The 20,084-nt window shown below is 46.8% G+C and overlaps 1 protein-coding gene across 7 annotated transcripts in view; it reads left to right on the top strand.

The window, feature by feature from the left end:
* PEX5L (peroxisomal biogenesis factor 5 like) overlaps positions 1–20,084 on the top strand; it is a 190,436-nt gene that overhangs the window by 131,441 nt on the left and 38,911 nt on the right. For all 7 annotated transcript variants that reach the window (XM_081862473.1, XM_081862471.1, XM_081862470.1 and 4 more), the window contains one exon: positions 9,468–9,579. In XM_081862473.1, the coding sequence (XP_081718599.1) occupies positions 9,468–9,579 (112 nt within the window). The remainder of the gene's footprint in view (positions 1–9,467; positions 9,580–20,084) is intronic.

Raw genomic sequence — 20,084 nt, 5'->3', positions numbered from 1 at the left:
ATAATGGACAAAAATAAACAATAGTTTGTACAGGGAATGGTTGTAGGGGAAACTACTACAACCCTGGCTGAATATACACTCCCATTAACACTGTATGCAGTAAACTATCACCACTGGCTTAAAAAGTGGTGTACAAACAAATCTATTTCTAGCCTGTAGCTGCCATGTTGTTTCTTGTGGAATACTGTGTTTTGATACATTTTCCTCCAAACCAGCTTCGATCCAAATTGAGGAAAAGGATGGCCTACTTGTGTTTCAAGCCGGTAATGTGTATTGCAGCCCCCCGTGGATCTGCTTAAACTGCCAAATGTTATGTTGGTTATTTCATTTATTTATTTAAGGAAGGTCTTTCCCACTCTTCAGGTAAAACCTCTCTGAGTAGCTAAAATAAGGAAGGACTAAAACCATGGTAAAATGTGTTTTGAAAGACCCAACAGGAACGACAGAAAGCCAGGCGATTATGTTATATTAGAACTCGACGTCTGGGTCAATAAATAGGCCTGAGCATCAGAGACAGCATCAGGCAAGACTCCTAAAGGGGAGCATTGAAGAGTCCATATTCCAGAGGAATGTGGTGCAACTGTGCAATGCGCTGCAGCCATCAGCACTGGCCAAAGACATTTTGCTGCCTGAGATGGAATAGCAAATGCACACACACACACAAACACACACACACAAACACACACACACATACAACCCCACCTCAAGGTGAGTAGTACTCAATCCTGGCCAAGCTATCTTGTACCCTGAGACAGGAAGTCTCACAAGCCCTTCTATAATACTATAATAACCGTATTTTTCGCCCCATAGGATGCACCGGCCCATAGGACACACCTAGTTTTTTGGGGGGGAAATAAAGGGAAAAAATTATTTTCCCCCAGGTGCGCGGCTGGGGCGGGGGAAGCCCGAAGCTTGGGGCATGCTGAGCTCAGTGCACCCCAAGCTTCTGGGTGCCAGCAAGCTCTCCGCTAGCCGTGGGAGAGCTGTGTCTCCCACGGCTAGCAGATAGCTTCCTGAAGCCTGAAGAGCAAGAGGGGTCAGTGCACACTGACCCCCTTCACTCTCCAGGCTTCAGCGAAAGCCTGCATTCGCCCCATAGGACGCACACACATTTCCCCTTCATTTTTGGAGGGGGAAAAGTGCGTCCTATAGGGCGAAAAATACGGTATATTACATTAAAAATTACGGTAACCATTTGCCCTTTCATGACACCTAAAAGTACCGTAGCTGCTTGAAGCAGTTGCTTCCTTCTGCCTAATTGTAGAGATGACCTTGCCCTGCGTTTTGATCCTTGTTCCTCGTACGCCTAAGCAAACCATATTTTTGTAACATAGCTTGAAAAATCATCTCTGGGCAACTGTCAGTAGGCTTTATTTATCTCTAAGAGCTCTTAAGCCATAACAATTAACAGATAATCAGACAGTTTGTAAGTTAATGTTTTATTGCCTCTTTTACTTATTTTTCGCATACAATTTCTGCCAGACTATCCCCATGAGAATAATTTAAAAAATAAAATAAAAACCACCTTGAAGAAACAGATCTCAGAAATTGGCTGTCTGCCTATAAGTTGAGTTGCCTTCCCTTTATATAAATGAAACAGATTTTTCTATTAGCTGGTTTTTATCATAAGTAAGCGTGAAAGAATGAGAGTCAAAGAACTTCAGTTTAACTTTTTATTTTATGTATATATATATACACACACAGAGAGAGAGAGTGACTCTTGTTCAACTGGAAGGAAAACCACTGAGCTGCATTTTAATATGAGGCTGTGTATTATTATTTGTACTTATTAAAAATAATAATGTAAAAGCAGAACTGCTGGATCAAAATAAAGGCCCATCTAGTCCAGCATTCTGTTCTCACCAAGGCCAACCAGATGCTCACAGGAAGTCTACAAGCAGTGTGTGACCCTAATAGCAATTTCAATTGCAGTTCCTAGCACACTGCCTCCGATATTGAAGGGAGCAGACAGACATTATGGAAGACCTTATCTTCCACAAAACTTAGTAAAGGTAAAGGGACCCCTGACCATTAGGTCCAGTCGTGACCGACTCTGGGCTTGCGGCCCTCATCTCGCTTTATTGGCCGAGGGAGCCGGCGTACAGCTTCCGGGTCATGTGGCCAGCATGACTAAGCCACTTCTGACAAACCAGAGCAGCGCACGGGAACGCCGTTTACCTTCCCGCTGGAGTGGTACCTATTTATCTACTTGCACTTGACATGCTTTTGAACTGCTAGGTTGGCAGGAGCAGGAACCGAGCAACAGGAGCTCACCCCGTCGTGGGGATTCGAACCGCTGACCTTCTGATCGGCAAGTCCTAGGCTCTGTGGTTTAACCCACAGCGCCACCTGCGTTGCCTTTTAAAACCATCCATCCTGTGGTAGCAAATTCCATACCTTAACTATGCACTGTATGAGATAGTACTTCCTGAATCTTCCAACATTAGGCTTCATTGGACGGCTGTGGGTTCACGTATTATGAGAGGAGGAGGAAAAAGTCTCTCTGCCTTCTTTCTCCATCCCTTGCTAGGAGTGGCTGTGGGTTCTCCCCAGCACCGGTGGTGAAGTTGACGCTGTTATTTATCAATTAATATACCACTTTATGCCAAAAGAGGCTTCTAAGCGGTTTACAAGTATAAAAACCAGTTACACCAACTTGAAAATACAAGCACCCATAATTAATATGCACAAGAAAACAACCCCATTTAAACAATAGGAGGCTCAGGTCAAGAGATCAAAGGAATGCTAAAAACATTTTTGTTTTAGACAAGCCTACCCGGAAATGTTGAATGTGTATTTTAAATTGTTGTTTTTAACTGCTTTTGCTGATAATTATGTGGTTTTATTCTCTTTATAGACTGCTTTGATGTTTTCTTTACAATCAAGCAGTGTATACATTTTATGAAATAATAAATAATTTCCAGTACAGTGAATTGGGACAGGAGGGTGTAGGGAACTGGAAGCCCATTAGACGTTCGGCTTCCAAAAAAAGGTTCACAAACTGGAACACTCACTTCTGGGTTTGCGGCGTTTGGGAGCCGATTTGTTCGGGAGTCAAGCCATTTGAGTACCAAGATACCACTGTACCTTTGTTCCTTTTATGCTTAACCCAGGCTGCAGATTGCAAGCGATGAAACTTGAACCTCTCATCAATTAAATAAATAAATCCCCAACTACAAATCCATTCATTCAACATAAACAAAATAAAGGGGTGGAGCAAAACCTCATAGAATATTTTTTTTTTTTAAATATTTTTTATTCAGATTTTTTTTTTTAAACACATGAACAAAAAGCCAAACACAACACATAATACAAACAAACCAAATCAAAAACAAACACATATAATTTCACAATCTTATTTTCATATACCTTCTTTCCTCCGACTTCCCCATACCTCCCTTTCGCTGCATCCTTATTTTACAATTTTTTTTTTTAGCAACCCTTTAATCCATTAATCCCTTTAATTCCCTTTCATTAAGTTTTCTTTAATTTTTTAGTTACAGCTGTAATTCTCTGTTTCTTACCCCTTGACATCTTAACACTCCTCAATTTTACAACAGTTTTTAAGATACATTTTAAATTTCTTCCAGTCTTCTTCCACTGTCTCTTTCCCCTGGTCGCGGATTCTGCCGGTCATCTCTGCCAGTCCCATAAAGTCAATCACCTTTGTCTGCCATTCTTCCAGAGTAGGTAGTTCTTGCATCTTCCAATACTTTGCCAGTAGAATTCTTGCTGCTGTAGTAGCATACATAAAAAAGGTCCTATCCTTTTTTGACACCAATTGGCCAACCATACCAAGGAGAAAAGCCTCAGGTTTCTTAGGGAAGGTCCACTTAAGGACTTTCTTAATTTCATTATAGATCATTTCCCAAAAGGCTTTAACCCTCGGGCAGGTCCACCAAAGGTGATAAAAAGTGCCTTCAGTCTCATTGCATTTCCAACATTTGTTATTGGGCAAATGGTAAATTTTTGCAAGCTTGACTGGGGTCATGTACCACCTATAGATCATTTTCATTATGTTTTCTTTTAAGGCATTACATGCCGTAAATTTAACACCGGTGGTCCATAACTGTTCCCAGTCAGCAAACATAATGTCATGACCGATGTCTTGTGCCCATTTAATCATAGCTGATTTCACCATTTCATCCTGTGTATTCCATTTCAACAGCAAGTTATACATTCTTGACAAATTTTTTGTATTGGGTTCTAACAATTCTGTTTCTAATTTTGACCTCTCCTTCTGAAATCCAATTTTCCTGTCCTGCTTAAATGTCTCGTTTATCTGAATGTCTCTCACAGAATAATTCTCTTTATTAATTGACCATTTACAACTTAATGGAGGCTCACCTACCTTATCTTTAGGCACCAGGGTTTTTTGTTGTTGCTGTTTTTTAAATCCTTTCCACCAGGCTTTCCTTTTATCAGTGGGTGGGATGTTTTAGTCCTGCCTTTTTAAAAAATACAAACATATTTTACATGTTATTAGTTTTATGCCAGTTTTTAATGTATATGTTATTTATTTATTTGTTGCCGTAAACCACTTTGAGCTACTTTTGTTTTTGGATTTTTTAAAGTTACTAATGACTTTAATTACTAATAATGAATCAGAATAATGACATCAGCGTTCGTGCTCATAATGGAAAGTTTTTGACATCAGGGCATTTTAAGCTTAGAAAAGGACGCAAGATACTTTCGCAAGATGGCCTCCGTGACCTTGTGTGGGTCATGTGACTCGTGTGGTAACACGAAGAGGAAGATGTGCATCCCAGTTTGGGGAATCAAGGTGTTGGAGGGCATGCCATAGCATAGTTGCCACTGCTGCCTAGCTAAACCACACGATATTCTGGTAAAGTCTATGTACAAATTCTAAAAAATGCAGCTGTACTGGTCTGCTGTAAGAAAAATGGGAGTGAATAGTTGACATCTGTTCCACTGTCCTGCAAAGTTGAGGGGATCAAAACACTCTGAGGGGCGTCAGGGGCTGGGCCGTTGAGGAGGACTGGTGGAGACTGCCTTCCCAGGAGCCTTTCAGAGAGGAGGGAGGGGCAGAGAGTATAGACCTACAAGCATGGTTTGAGACAGGGCAGGTAAGGTAAAGACCGCTGGATGGTTACGTCCAGTCAAAGGCAACTATGGGATTGTGGCCCTCATCTCGCTTTCAGGCCAAGGGAGCTGGCGTTTGTCCACAGACAGCTTTCCGGGTCATGTGGCCAGCATGACTAAACTGCTTCTGGCACAGAACACTGTGATGGAAACCAGAGCACACGGAAACACCGTTTACCTTCCCACCACAGTGGTACCTATTTATCTACTTGCACTGGCGTGCTTTCGAACTGCTAGGTTGGCAGGAGCTGGGACAAAGTGACGGGAGCTCACCCTGCCATGGGTATTCGAACTGCCGACCTCCTGATCGGCAAGTCCAAAAGATTCAGTGGTTTAGACCACAGCGCCACCCGCATCCCATGAGACAGGGCACATGCTAGAAGAAGATAGGAGTTGGGAAATAATGGGTGGCAGAGAGTAGGAACAAGGTGGCATTGGACAGAGACAGCCTGTGCAGCAGCTAAATGACCGGCTGTCTCTGGAGAGTCTACCAGAGCCCCCACCTTCTCCAAAACCAGATGTTCAATGTGAATAGCTGAACAGAGAGCCCAAAGGAAGTTTGCCACCATAAGCAGCAGGAGGAGTCTCACTGATAGGAAAGTAATGGCCAGAATGAGGAAAGAGCTTTACTCGGAGCAACTTTGGTTCTGAGTAGGTGCATTTCTCGGGCTTCTTTGAGTTCCTGAAAGAACTGAAAAGCTTCCTCTTTCTCTGCCTCTCTGATTTCCTGGGAAATTAGCCAGGAGCCATTGACAAGCACACTGACAATCCTTCACATTTTGATCAGGGATTGGTAATTTTGAAAAACCCGGGCCAAATTTGTCACTTCCCCAGCCTCCTGCCTTCTCTCCCTCATCTCATGGTAGACCGTGCCTAAGTCTACCATGATAGACTAGGTAGACTCTACCAATACTAAGTGAGTACTGGTAGAGAGGCCAGCAGTAGATGGTGCCAGTGTCAACGACAGGCAGAGGCAGCTCATGCTAGTTTTGCCCCCCTTCTCCTCTCTGCTGGGTTCCACAAATGGCAGCACTGAGACTGAAGCAGGAGGAAGCCAACAGCCAGTGGCCTGGATGTAAGTAAGATGGCAGATGGCGGATGGTGGGAGGCCTAGCTGAGCTTGGTGGGGCAGTGCCATTTGCTGTGATGGACCAGCCTCCCAGCTCCCATCCACAGGAAGCAAAGACTGGCCTGCTTGAAGGCACATTGCAGGATCTGAATGGACTGGTCCCACCTTGGCCAATGTGGATAGGCTTTCCAGCAAAACTGGTTGATGATTGGAGGCCTGCCTCAAGCAACACATTTGGGAAGTTCATATCTATTGCAATTCATCCCCTTCCTCCAACCAGTGCAGGTTAAGGGCTCAGGATGTGAGCAATGAATCGTGTTACATTTGTACACAGCCCAGGGTTGTGTTCACATTGTTGCTGGAGCTGACTTCCATAATGCCCTCTGCACTGGTATCCCTCAGGAAACTCTCTTCGCTATCTTGACCCAAGCCATTTCCCAACCTTTCATTTCCTCTTAAAGGTAAAGGGACCCCTGACCATTAGGTCCAGTCGTGACCAACTCTGGGGTTGCGGCACTCATCTCACTTTATTGGCCAAGGGAGCCGGCGTACAGCTTCTGGGTCATGTGGCCAGCATGACTAAGCCGCTACTGGCGAACCAGAGCAGCGCACGGATACGCCGTTTACCTTCCCTTACCTATTTATCTACTTGCACTTTGAGGTGCTTTTGAACTGCTAGGTGGGCAGGAGCAGGGACCGAGCAACGGGAGCTCACCCCGTCGCGGGGATTCGAACTGCCAACCTTCTGATCAGCAAGTCCTAGGCTCTGTGGTTTAACCCACAACGCCACCCACGACCCTTTCATTTCCTCTTACCCAGTACTATTTTTCTACAAAAAGAGGTGCCGGAACTCCCTTGTTCTCTTATAATGGCAATGGCAACCACCTGAGATGTGCCAGAACTGAGTTGCAGCGAGTTCAGGCTGAAAAAAAAGTCCTGCTCTTACCCTTGATTTATGCAGCCCATAGAGTTCCACGGTAGAGCTAAACAATTACCGGTATTTTTCCACCTCAAAACATGGCATTATTCATCGTCTCTCTAGCATTCTTTATTTTATTTTTGAAATGGCAGAATTCCGTTAAAGTTGTGGATGAAACTGCTGTCACTCCATCAGCAGATCTGTTTATTTTTAAAAATGCTTTACAAACAACAACAGGGAGCTGACCTCATACTCATCACCTGGTGGCAAACAGTATCATGGTACAACAAATTTCTTCTAAGATGACCTTTCAAAATAATATATTATCTGGTTATGTTCACTCATGAGATGAAGCAGTTATCTTAATTCAATAGCCTCAGCATAGTGCCACAAAATGATTTATTTTAGCCACTTAATGAGTCGAATAATAGATTGAAAAGTAAGACAGCTAATCAATGAAAACTTGGAAGCAGGTTGAGGGTTCTCAGTAAACTCTGTGTTCCACATCACGGGGTCTGATGTGGGCATGTAGTTTCATAGGCATAAGGAATGCCACAATTGTTTCAGTACAATTACATGCACAGAGCATTTCTTGGCCCTGAAGTGAACAATGTAGCCACCATTTGCCCATCCAAATTCCCACATGTGCACTGGAGCTGATGGTTTAGCACATTGAAGTGCAATCCAGAGCTTGATGGGTGTGCAGGTCACCCATGGATGGTAACAGGAGGGAGAGATTGATGTATACTTTTTCTTCCCATCTACGACAGCAAATCTCCACAGGGCATTCACAGCCTGTATACATAAATATAAAGGATTGCAATTATCACAGACAAGTGGGAACTGCGAGAAAATGTTGCCATGAGGAAAGCTACTGTCTGGGATTCCAGGCAGGATCTTTCCCCACAGCACCCTAAAATCCCCCACACCCCACTGGCACACAGAGTTGCTTGGTCAGTCCACTGTGGATTGTTTTTGAGGCTCTCACCTCCAGTCCCACCCCTTAAAAAAACAAAAACCTAATGGTCCTCTTGCAGCTCTTTAGGTCTTCCCAAGCCTGGTGGCACTTCTGCTTGTATGAGGATGGTGCCATTGTCCCTCAATAAGGATCCACACTCAGAGAATGAGTTTGTCATTGGGCTCTAGCAAGCTTTGCCAACCTGGTTGCTTCCAGATTTACAGTCCGTGGCCCCGTATGTCTGCCATTGCTGTTGAAGGACTGGAATGTCCTATTCAAGCAGTCCTTGAAAACCCTGAAAGGGGGTTTCTGAGATCTGCTGAGCTGCGTTCACACTGTACATTTAAAGCGCATTGCTTCCTCCAAAGAAGGAGTTTGCCCCTTGCAGTACTAAAATTCCCAGCAACCTTAACAAGCTACAGTGCCCAGCATTCTTTTGGGGAAGCCATGTGCTTTAAATGTAAGGCATGTATGCCATCTTCAACGTATGGATTGTATCCCCAACTCTTTGCTTGGTTATGCTGCTAGGAGTCCCTGGTTTGTTCTCCACCCAGCAGTTAGTCAGGTTTGACCCTACTTTATATCCACTGGTGTTTTGCTGCCCTTTAGCTCATCTCAAAGTTCAAATTGGAAGCTTGCTTTTTGTTTACTTAGGCAATTGTACAGCTAAATTGGATGAGGGGAAAGCTGCAAGCACATCTCTGCCCCCATGGTCACATCCGCACCATACAGGATGCTGAGAGTTCTTAGAAAACATATCAGAATTACAACTCCCAGCACCCTTAAAAACTATAGTTCCCATTGTCTTTTCTTCTTCTTTTTACAGGGGGAGCCATAACTGTAGAAGTGTTTTAAATGTATGGTGTTGATGCGACTCATATCTTCTTTTGCATTTCTAGCCTGAGTTGGGATGACTTCCTGAAGTTTCTTGCTTAATCTAGAGCAGCGTTCCCCAAGTTGGTGTCTTGCAGATGTTGCTGTTGGACAAACAACTCTAACCTGGTGCCTCCCCATTGGCCATATTAGCTGAGTCTGATGGGAGTTGTGGTCCAACAACATCTGGTGGAAGAAGGTCAATTCAGACGCAAGGGCATGTTATAACACTGACTAATTACCAGGTGGAAAATAACAAATACAAAAATGTATCTGCCAGCTACTGAAGTGCCACACAAAATCTGGGTTAATTTGATCATAAATTGTGTAAAACATTTCTTTCGAATTCTGAATATAATGCTGAAATCTAAAGTTGAGTGTCGTAGGTACCGCTTAGTGGTGTCTCTCTTTTTTATTTGCTGCCTCACACCCAATTGCTATATCCATTTTGTTTTGTGCTTTTGAAAGACTTATTATGCATAGTTCAGCCATTTGAGAGACTCACACACAAACACACACATCCACTTTTGCTTTTCTGTCACTAGCTGGTGAATGAGCAACAAGAAAGCAGACCCCTCCTGAGCCCCTCCATCGATGACTTTCTTTGCGAAACCAAATCAGAAGCCATTGCAAGGCCTGTGACGTCCAATACAGCAGGTAACTGAAAGTTCTACTACTGTTGGTCATGTTCAAAGCAATTCTTGGATGTTGTCTGGCATTTAGCTGTTCCCCTACTCCACCACCCTTCAAAAGCTCATGAAGTGGAGAGTTATGCGTTTCCAGCATAATCCTAATAGAAAGGGGTGCAAACACACACACACACACACACACACTCTGAAGGCTTAATTCAAGGAAGGGCAAACTGGTGTTGTTAGCAGAGCCACTTGCAGGCAGAGTCCAGAATGCAAAAGAAACTGATAATATTTTGCTGGGTAAAAGGAACAAAAGCTGTAGATGATATGAAGCGAAATAAACAGAGAGGTTTTGCCTTTCTTAATTCAGGCCTTGTTCACAGCAGGAAGACTTGCAACTACACACACAGGAGAAAACTCCCTCAGAACTACACAGCCAATCAGAGTGTGTGGTACCTCAGCAAGTATCATGCCATTCTGACTGGTTACTAGGAAACATCTCCACTGTCACCACCTCTCTTGGTTAGCTGCCTGTCAACAAAATTAACCCTTAGTTTACTAAGTGAATGAACCCTGCTGTTAGGCGTCCAACAGTTGTCAGACTCTCGCCAGCACCAATCAGTATGGCCAGTCATTAGGCATTACAACAGTTGTAGTCCAACAGCAACTGAGAGGCCATAAGTTCCCCATCCTTGGCCTAATTGCTGGTCAAACTGTCCTTGAAGAGGAAAAAGTGAGGCACATTTACATCTATCTTTTGACCTACTTTCATATTTTTAGCCTTTCATCTGACTCCCATCCTTCGCCATAGTCCTCTGTTCTCTGTGTCCTCGTGCGTTTGATCTTGACTTAATCTTCTGCTTCCTTGTCCAAATATATCTACTGTTGCATCATCTTCTTCTGCCAGCTTCCTGGTGCCCATTGCTTCTTCTCTACCTCAAAAGCCATTTATCAGCTACCTTCTCTCCTTCTATGAAGGAATAAAAACTGTTCTCAAACAGAAATTTTACCTAAGAGGGTTGAGGGGCAAGTCATCACTTTTAAAACATCTATAAGTCTCCATCAGAAGACTGCTTTGTGCCGCTGAGTGCATCTCCCCTAAGAGCTTTTATTGGCGGCTGCTACTGGAGACAATATTCTGGGCTGGATGCTTTATTTGTCTGACCTAGGAAGGCAGTTCTTATGCTAAGTAAAAAGAAGAAGAAGAAGAATTCACTGCTGCTTTCAAGAATTCAAAATAGGCACTGAGGAAGGGCAGGATCTGAGCAGCACAACCTTGAGGGCTGCAGAGTCAGAACATTGACAAAGGGTCACTTGGCATACAAGGTGTCAGGGCCAGACTAGAAAAAGATGACCTAATGTTTAGGCCAGGAAGTTCACTTCCAGAAGAGGAAATGCCCATAGTGCTATGATAAAACATATATGTTGCATACAGAAGGACCCAGGTTCAGCCCCTGGCATCTTCAGGTAGGTGTGGAAGAGTCTCCTGTCTGAAACCTTGGAGAAGGGCAACCATACAGCAGGGGCAATATCCAACTAGATGGACCAGTGGTGTGGTTTAGTATATGGCAGCTTGCTTTGTCCTTAATATGGACCTCAGTAAACCTTTCCATTGTTGTTTATCTCCTCTGGGGGAAACAGGAGGCTGCATTATGACGGGTCAGGCAAATTGCCTAGTGTTGTCTGCTCTGATTGGCAGTGTCCCTTCAGGGTCTCCGGAAGAGCCCTTTCATGTCACTTACTACCCTGGCATTTTAACAGGTGTTGCCAAGAACTGAATCTGGGACCCTCTGTATGCATAAAAAGTGCTCTGCTACTGAGCTGTGGCCTTTTTCCTTTTCGTTCAGATGAGTGTTTCTTAGGGAATGTAATTATCCAGTTTATCACTGTTTCTTTGAGATAGATGATGGATAGATGGATAGATGGATAGATAGATGATAGAGATAGATATAGATAGATAGATAGATAGATAGATAGATAGATAGATAGATATAGATAGATAGATGATAGATAGATTAGATAGATAGATAGATAGATAGATAGATAGATAGACAGACAGACAGACAGATAGATAGATAGATGATAGATGATAGATGATAGATAGATGATAGCTAGATAGCTAGATAGCTAGATAGCTAGATGATAGATAGATAGATAGATGATAGATAGATAGATAGATAGTGTCAGAGCCACCCGAGGTCCCAGCTCACAAGAGACCAAAGTCCAGTCCAAGTTATGTACAAAAGGATTTATTGAAGATCATTGTAGCCATTACATCCCAACTCCGTGGCTCCGCATCTGTTACCCTTAGATGTTAGAAGTCCCCTCTGAGTCCGTCCCTCCCCTGCACCAATTTAAGAGGCTTGTACTGCTCCACCTTTTCCTCTCTTTCCTTTTCCGCAGGGTCTTCCTGCCCCCCTGTCTTCCCTCTTTCCGGGACTCCCCAGAGGCTGAGTCTTCTCCCGCCTGCTCCCCCCTCCTTCGTGCTTTGGCACCAGGCTCCTCCTCAGAGCTCTCCTCATTTCCGCGCGCCTCTATATTTGAACTTGGCGCGCGTACGTTGCCTCTGACCTTCCTTTCTACAGTTACGCTGCTCTCGGTACTACACTCCTCCCTTTCAGGCAGGACGTCTTGCTCCGAACTCCTCCCCCTTCCTCCTTCCTGTCCTGCTCTTTCTGACACACTGGCAACTCCCCCCCCTCCACTCCGTTCCGACGGGGGAGCTGGTCCCGCTTTGCCACTCCCACTGGGGATTCCCTCTTCGTTCCCCTCTCTCTGACTGCTTCCCACTCTACGATGCTGCTGCATCGTGAGTGCTTGGAGTGTAAGGCCTCTCCCTCTCCCTCCTTAGGCTAACTCCATCTGGCCTAGGGGGCGGGGCCCAGGCTCACCTTCGCCACGGCTTTAAGAGGCCTCACTGAGGCCAGGGACATTGCTGCTGCTGCATCGTGAGTGCTTGGAGTGTAAGGCCTCTCCCTCTCCCTCCTCAGGCTAACTCCATCTGGCCTAGGGGGCGGGGCCCAGGCTCACCGTCGCCACGGCTTTAAGAGGCCTCATTGAGGCCAGGGACATTGCTGCTGCTGCATCGTGAGTGCTTGGAGTGTAAGGCCTCTCCCTCTCCCTCCTCAGGCTAACTCCATCTGGCCTAGGGGGCGGGGCCCAGGCTCACCTTCGCCACGGCTTTAAGAGGCCTCACTGAGGCCAGGGACATTGCTGCTGCTGCATCGTGAGTGCTTGGAGTGTAAGGCCTCTCCCTCTCCCTCCTTAGGCTAACTCCATCTGGCCTAGGGGGCGGGGCCCAGGCTCACCTTCGCCACGGCTTTAAGAGGCCTCACTGAGGCCAGGGACATTGCTGCTGCTGCATCGTGAGTGCTTGGAGTGTAAGGCCTCTCCCTCTCCCTCCTTAGGCTAACTCCATCTGGCCTAGGGGGCGGGGCCCAGGCTCACCTTCGCCACGGCTTTAAGAGGCCTCACTGAGGCCAGGGACATTGCTGCTGCTGCATCGTGAGTGCTTGGAGTGTAAGGCCTCTCCCTCCTCAGGCTAATTCCATCTGGCCTAGGGGGTGGGGCCCAGGCTCACCTCCCTGATAAGGACGGTGCTGCTGCAGCAAATGCTAAAGATGTTTTATATATTTTAATGTGTTTTAAACGTGTTTTTATTGCTTATTTTGTTGTACCACCATGAATGGTGGGTTTTATCTATGTATTCTTGTTTCGTTCTATCTTGTTCTGTTTTGGGGTGGGATATTGAGTGGGGTGGGGATCGGTTTTTGTTTGGGCACAATTGTTTTTTGGTTGTTTTGTTTTTCTATTTTGTAAATGGAGGTTACTATGAGGCTTGGGATTGCTACCGTGGAGGGGCGAGGGAGGTATGGCGGTGGGGGCAGATGTTATAAGCGAAGGGGATCGAGATACGGATATGCTCGTACCCCTTCCAATCTGCGCCCCATCCCAAGAGACGAGGGTAGGGTGAGCAAGGATTACTCACCTCCTTCACTGGTGTTGTGCAATGCCAGGTCTATAGGCAACAAAACCGCCACCCTGCGAGATTTCTTTACCTCGCAGGGGGTCGACCTGGCTTGTGTGACGGAGACCTGGGTGCGCGAAGGGGTAACAGTTACCTTACGAGAGATGGCGCCCCCGGGTTTCTCTGTCCTCCACCAGTCACGGACTGTGGGCCGGGGGGGAGGGGTGGCATTATTAATCCGGGAAGATTGTTCTTTCAGGGCTCTACCATCGCCATCGATCCCCGGCATTGAATGTGTTGGCCTAGTGTGGGGCTCCGAGGAGAGCTTGGCTGTCTGGCTGGTGTACCGGCCACCTAGCGCACCAGCAGCCACCCTGTCAGGCCTGCTGGAGGCGGTGGCCGGCTGGGCCTTGGAGTTCCCTAACCTATTGGTATTGGGAGACTTCAACTTCCATGCTGATGCCGCTCCCTCCTCACAGGCTCTGGACCTGGTGTCTTCCATGGCGACACTAGGGCTCTCCCAGTTTGTTTCGGGCCCCACACATCAAGCAGGCCACACGCTGGATTTGATCTTTGGTGCCGGTATAGATGTGATCATGTCTCCTTCGATGAAGGTGCCATGGTCTGATCACTATGCTCTGAAAGCCAGGATTGACTTTCCACCCCCACCCTGCTTAGGTGGCGAGCCGATTTGGGCTCGCCCGCAGAGGCTGATGGACCCTGATAGATTCCGTCAAGCCTTGCGGGACCTTGCTCTCCCTGGCGACTCATTGACTGAGCTTGTTGAGGGCTGGAATACCCAGCTCCTGGCAGCCATCGATGAGATCGCACCTAAGCGCCCTCTGCGACCCCGCAGAAACCGGGCTCCCTGGTTTACCGAGGAGCTTCGGAAAATGAAGCGGGACCTCAGACGGCTAGAGCGAGTATGGCGGGGTGCCCGTGACGGAGCCTCAAGAACATCTTATAGGGTTTTTATGAAAACCTATGAGATGGCTGTGAAGGCCGCTAAGAAGTCTTACTTCTCGGCCTCCATTGCATCCGCTAGCTCTCGCCCGGCGCAATTATTTAGTATAATTCGGTCTTTAACGTCCCTTGAAGGACAGCCAAATTTAAATAACAATCTGACACACAGCTGTGAGGCATTTGCGAGCTTTTTTGCGGAGAAGGTCCTGTTGCTCCGCCATGACCTCCCTGCCAATTTGGATACAATAAAGGAACTGGAGGCCCCTCGACTGTCCTCGGGTTCAGTATTGGACCATTTTGACCGGATATCTCCAGCCGATGTGGACAGACTCCTCCAAGCTGGAAAGCCCACCACCTGTCCTCTTGACCCGTGCCCGTCATGGCTGATTAGAGCGTGTCCAGACGAGGTGCGGGCCCCCCTGGGGGATATCATCAATTTGTCCCTTGGCACCGGGATATTCCCAGGGGAACTGAAGGAGGCAGTGGTGCGTCCGCTCTTAAAGAAAACATCATTAGATCCCTTAGATCTATCCAATTACCGCCCGGTTTCGAATCTTCCATTCCTGGGTAAGGTGATTGAGAGAGCGGTTGCTGAACAGCTTGGTAGGTTTCTGGATGAAACATCTGCTCTGGATCCATTCCAGTCCGGCTTCCGTGCTGGCCATGGGACCGAGACGGCTCTGGTCGCCCTAACAGATGATCTCCGTAGGCAGCTGGATCGAGGCGGGTCGGGGCTGCTGATTCTTCTAGATCTGTCAGCAGCCTTCGACATGGTCGATCATGAACTCCTGGACCACCGCCTTGCCGACGTGGGGATCCAGGGCACAGTCCTTCAATGGCTGCGCTCGTTTCTCTCTGGTCGGGGACAGAGGGTGGCGCTCGGGGGGGAATTGTCATCGCGCCACTCCTTGGTGTGTGGAGTGCCTCAGGGTGCGATTCTCTCCCCGATGCTTTTTAACATCTTTATGCGCCCCCTCGCCCAGCTTGTCCGGAGTTTTGGGCTGGGTTGCCATCAGTATGCCGATGACACCCAACTCTATCTGTTGATGGATGGCCATCCTGACTCGGCCCCCGATACACTGGCGAGATGTCTGGAAGCTGTGGCTGGATGGTTACGTGGGAGCCGGTTGAAGTTAAATCCTTCGAAGACAGAGGTCCTCTGGCTGGGGCGGGATGATATGGGATTGAGGGGGCAACTCCCATCTCTTGCGGGGGTGCAACTAGTGCCAGCACCGTCCGTTAAGAGTTTGGGTGTAATCTTCGACACCTCCCTCTCTATGGAGGCGCAGATTACAGCTATAACAAAGGCGGCATTTTTTCATCTCCGCCAAGCTAAGCAGTTGGCCCCTTATCTCTCTCGCCCTGACCTAGCCACTGTGATCCATGCGACGGTCACCTCCAGACTGGATTATTGTAACTCGCTCTACGTGGGGCTGCCCTTAAGACTGACCCAGAAACTCCAGCGGGTGCAGAATGCCGCGGCGAGACTCCTTATGGGGTCTTCGCTGCGAGATCACATTCAACCGGTACTATACCAGCTGCACTGGCTCCCGGTGGAGTACAGGATCAGGTTTAAGGTGCTGGTTTTAACCTTTAAAGCCCTATACGGCCTAGGACCCTCGTACCTACGGGACCGCCTCTCCTGGTATGCCCCACAGAGAAACCTACGGTCTGCAAATAATAACATCCTCAAGGTCCCAGGCCTCAGAGAGGTTAGGCTGGCCTCAACTAGAGCCAGGGCCTTCTCGGCTGCGGCTCCAATCTGGTGGAACGCTCTGTCACAAGAGACTAGGGCCCTGCGGGACCTGACATCCTTCCGCAGGGCCTGCAAGACAGAGTTGTTCCACCAGGCCTTTGGTCAGGGCGCAGCCTGACTCCCTCCTCTGGCAACCTGCTTAGAATCTTGCTTAATTAGTTGCCATTAATTTGATTTTAATTGATTTTTATAATGTAATATTTTTAGAATGTGTGAATATTTGATTGTTTGATTGTTGATTGTTGTTAGCCGCCCTGAGCCCGGCTTCGGCTGGGGAGGGCGGGATATAAATAAAATTTATTATTATTATTATTATTATTGCCCCTTGGCCTGACCAGGGGGGCTCCCTTCTGGGAATCCTCTGATTCGCTAGACGGACTTTGGGACAACCTCGGCTCGTTGTCGTCCTCTTCCTCCTCGCCCTCGCTCTCTGTCTCCTCTCTCCCTAAAACCCTGACAGATAGATAGATAGATAGATAGATAGATAGATAGATAGATGATAGATAGATAGATGATATAGATAGATGATAGCTTATAGATATAGATATAGATATAGATATAGATAGATAGATTTTAAGTGTGGTGCAGTGGTTAGTGTGTTGGACTAGGACCTGTGAGACCAGCCTTCAAATCCCCACTGGGATGAAGCTTACTGGGTGACCTTGGGCCAGTCACGGTCTACCCTACCTCACAGGGTTGTTGTAGGGATTGACTGAGGAAGGGTTGGACCATGTAAACCAGCTTGAGCTCCTTGGAGAAGAGGTGGGGTAGACATGCAGTGAATAGATAATATTTATACTCTGCACTTTCGTAAAGCTGATCAAGGCAGCTCACAACATACAAAACATAATAAAGCCAGCCTATAAATAGCCATAAAACATAATCAATCAATAAAACAGGTATCAGTTGGTTAATAAGAGAAAGGCATATTGTGAAGGTCTGTCTGAACAGTACAATTTGAAGGGAGACAGTTCCTGCTAAACCTCTAGTGGCAAAGTGTTCCACAGGGCAGGCCTGCCATACTAAAGGCTTGACCCCCTAATCTATATATTTGGGGATATTGTTGCTTTAATGTTAAATTTGATGGTTGCATTTTAACTGTGTCTGTAATTCACCCAGAGATTTGCACAAAGTTGGGGTAACCCTAATTGACCTGTTCTCATGGCTATCACTGGGGAAAGAGACATTTGCATTTTTGATATATAGCCAATACCAAAATGACCACAAAACTCTGGTACACCACAGATCCAGCCAGCCCAGCATTTATCTATATTTTTGCAAAAAGGAAGGAGATGCCATGAAACATTCACACGTCTTCCACCCTCTGTCAGTCACTCCCCGTTTTTCTACCAGTCCCAGAGGTTTGGGGACATCCTGTATATGACCTCTATATCCTCTTTTCTGCTTAATAACTGTTGATGCCTTTCATGAGCTTGTCGAAATCCTCTTACGAACCATGTATATGCCAACTTAGCTAAGCCACACTGACACAGATGTTCAAACACGTTAAAGTCGAGCGAGTTGGGAGGGGAGGGAATAAACTCACAGCATCAGCAAAACGGGTAGGGGAAATAGCTTCAGAATGTCACCTAAAAGAATCCCACACAGCTTCATTTTTTCTGAATGACACTGGGGCCAAGCAAATGGGATTTTGTCCAACAGTAATATACTCACCCCCCAAAAAAAAGAATCCTGGTTTGTTGAGGGTGCTGGGAATTGCAGGTGTCGGGATAGTGGCTCTACCTTACTGGACTTCCTTACTTAGTGATGCTTGCTTAGAAACAAGTCCCACTGGGGATTGCATACCAGACATTTTGTTTAGGATTTCAGTGAAGGGCTTCAATTCTACTCTAGCTAATTACAGGCGTGATGTGAGGGTGCAAATAATAATAATAATAATAATAATAATAATAATAATAATAATAATATATTTATACCCCGCCAATCTGGCTGAGTTTCCCCAGCCACCTCTGGGCAGCTCCCAATCAAATGTTAAAAACAGTACAGCGTTAAAAATTAAAAACTTCCCTAAACAGGGCTGCCTTCAGATGTCTTAAAGATAGGATAGCTGCTTATTTCCTTCACATCTGAAGGGAGGGTGTTCCACAGGGTGGGCGCCACCATCGAGAAGGCCCTCTGTCTGGTTCCCTGCAAACTCACTTCTCGCAATGAGGGAACTGCCAGAAGGCCCTCCGCACTGGATCTCAGTCTCCGGGCTGAACGATGTGGGTGGAGATGCTCCTTCAGGTATACAGGACCGAGGACGTTTAGGGCTTTAAAGGTCAGCACCAACACTTTGAATTGTGCTCGGAAACAGATCTCTCAGGACTGGTGTTATGTGGTCCCGGCGGCCACTCCCAGTCACCAGTCTAGCTGCCGCATTCTGGATTAATTGCAGTTTCCGGGTCACCTTCAAAGGTAGCCCCACGTAGAGCACGTTGCAGTAGTCCAAGCGGGAGATAACTAGAGCATGCACCACTCTGGCAAGACAGTCCGGGGCAGGTAGGGTCTTAGCCTGCGTACCAGGTGGAGCTGGTAGACAGCCGCCCTGGACACATAATTAACCTGTGCCTCCATGAACAGCTGTGAGTCCAAAATGACTCCCAGGCTGCGCACCTGGTCCTTCAGGGGCACAGTTACCCCATTCAGGACCAGGGAATCCCCCACACCCGCCCGCCCCCTGTCCCCCAAAAACAGTACTTCTGTCTTGTCAGGATTCAACCTCAATCTGTTAGCCGCCATCCATCCTCCAACCGCCTCCAGGCACTCACACAGGACCTTCACCGCCTTCACTGGTTCTGATTTAAAGGAGAGGTAGAGCTGGGTGTCATCTGCATACTGATGAACACCCAGCCCAAACCCCCTGATGATCTCTCCCAGCGGCTTCATATAGATATTAAAAAGCATGGGGGAGAGGACGGAACCCTGAGGCACCCCACAAGTGAGAGCCCAGGTGTCTGAACACTCATCCCCCAACACCACTTTCTGGACACGGCCCAGGAGAAAGGAGCGGAACCACCGTATAACATATCACCCTCTATTTCACGAGATGCATCCATTCGGTTGCCTGGGACCTAGGACTCATCCACCTTTCTGTTTGTCCTGTACCTAGGAAGCATGGGTCCGAGTGGTTTCCCGCTCGTCTCGTGGTTTCTAGGTGTGAGTCCCAGCAGTTCTGCATTTGCCTCGCCACACCGGAAAACCCACTTTTTAGAGCTAAATCGGAACAGGCAGCAATCCGTGGAAAATCCAATTAGTGGGGTAGGAGAGCTGGGAGGGAGGGGAATCACATCTGACAACCAATGTACCCCTTGCGTTTTAGATAGTACATGGGTATGAGTCTAAAAAGCCCAGCGCACAATTTTTCATACGCTTCCAGAGTTATTAAAAAATTGGCTTTATAGACTCATCTACCCATGTACTATCTGAAACCAAAGGAGCTCCTTGGTTGCCAGATGTGGAATATATTATCTTTTTTTTTTTAAGTTCTCTTACCCCACTTAATTGCTGTTTGTTCCAATTTAGCACTAAAGATCAGGTTTCCCCAGAGGAAAGCAGTGGGGCAAACAGAGGTGATGAGAATGCTCATGAATATCTTCATCCACATTGGTTACATGTGGTCAGATCCTCCTTATTGGACCAGCGTACTGGTGTTCACAGAATGGGCATCGCATGAAGCTGTTTGTGAAAGTGCACAATCTGCACAGCAAACAAAATGAAAATACTTCTGGGATCGAGCATGCCTTCGAATGACAAACAGAATTTCGTATCTCCCTAAAACTGAGGCCACAGAGGTTACATAGGAATACAGGAAGCTGCCAGGGTCAGACCTTTGCTTCATCTA

The sequence above is a fragment of the Podarcis erhardii genome (assembly GCF_964252035.2).
Source record: "Podarcis erhardii genome assembly, chromosome: 5".
Classification (NCBI taxonomy): Eukaryota; Metazoa; Chordata; class Lepidosauria; order Squamata; family Lacertidae; genus Podarcis; species Podarcis erhardii.
Note: the sequence above shows the minus strand (reverse complement) of the source record. Positions and strands in the feature narration are given on the sequence as shown.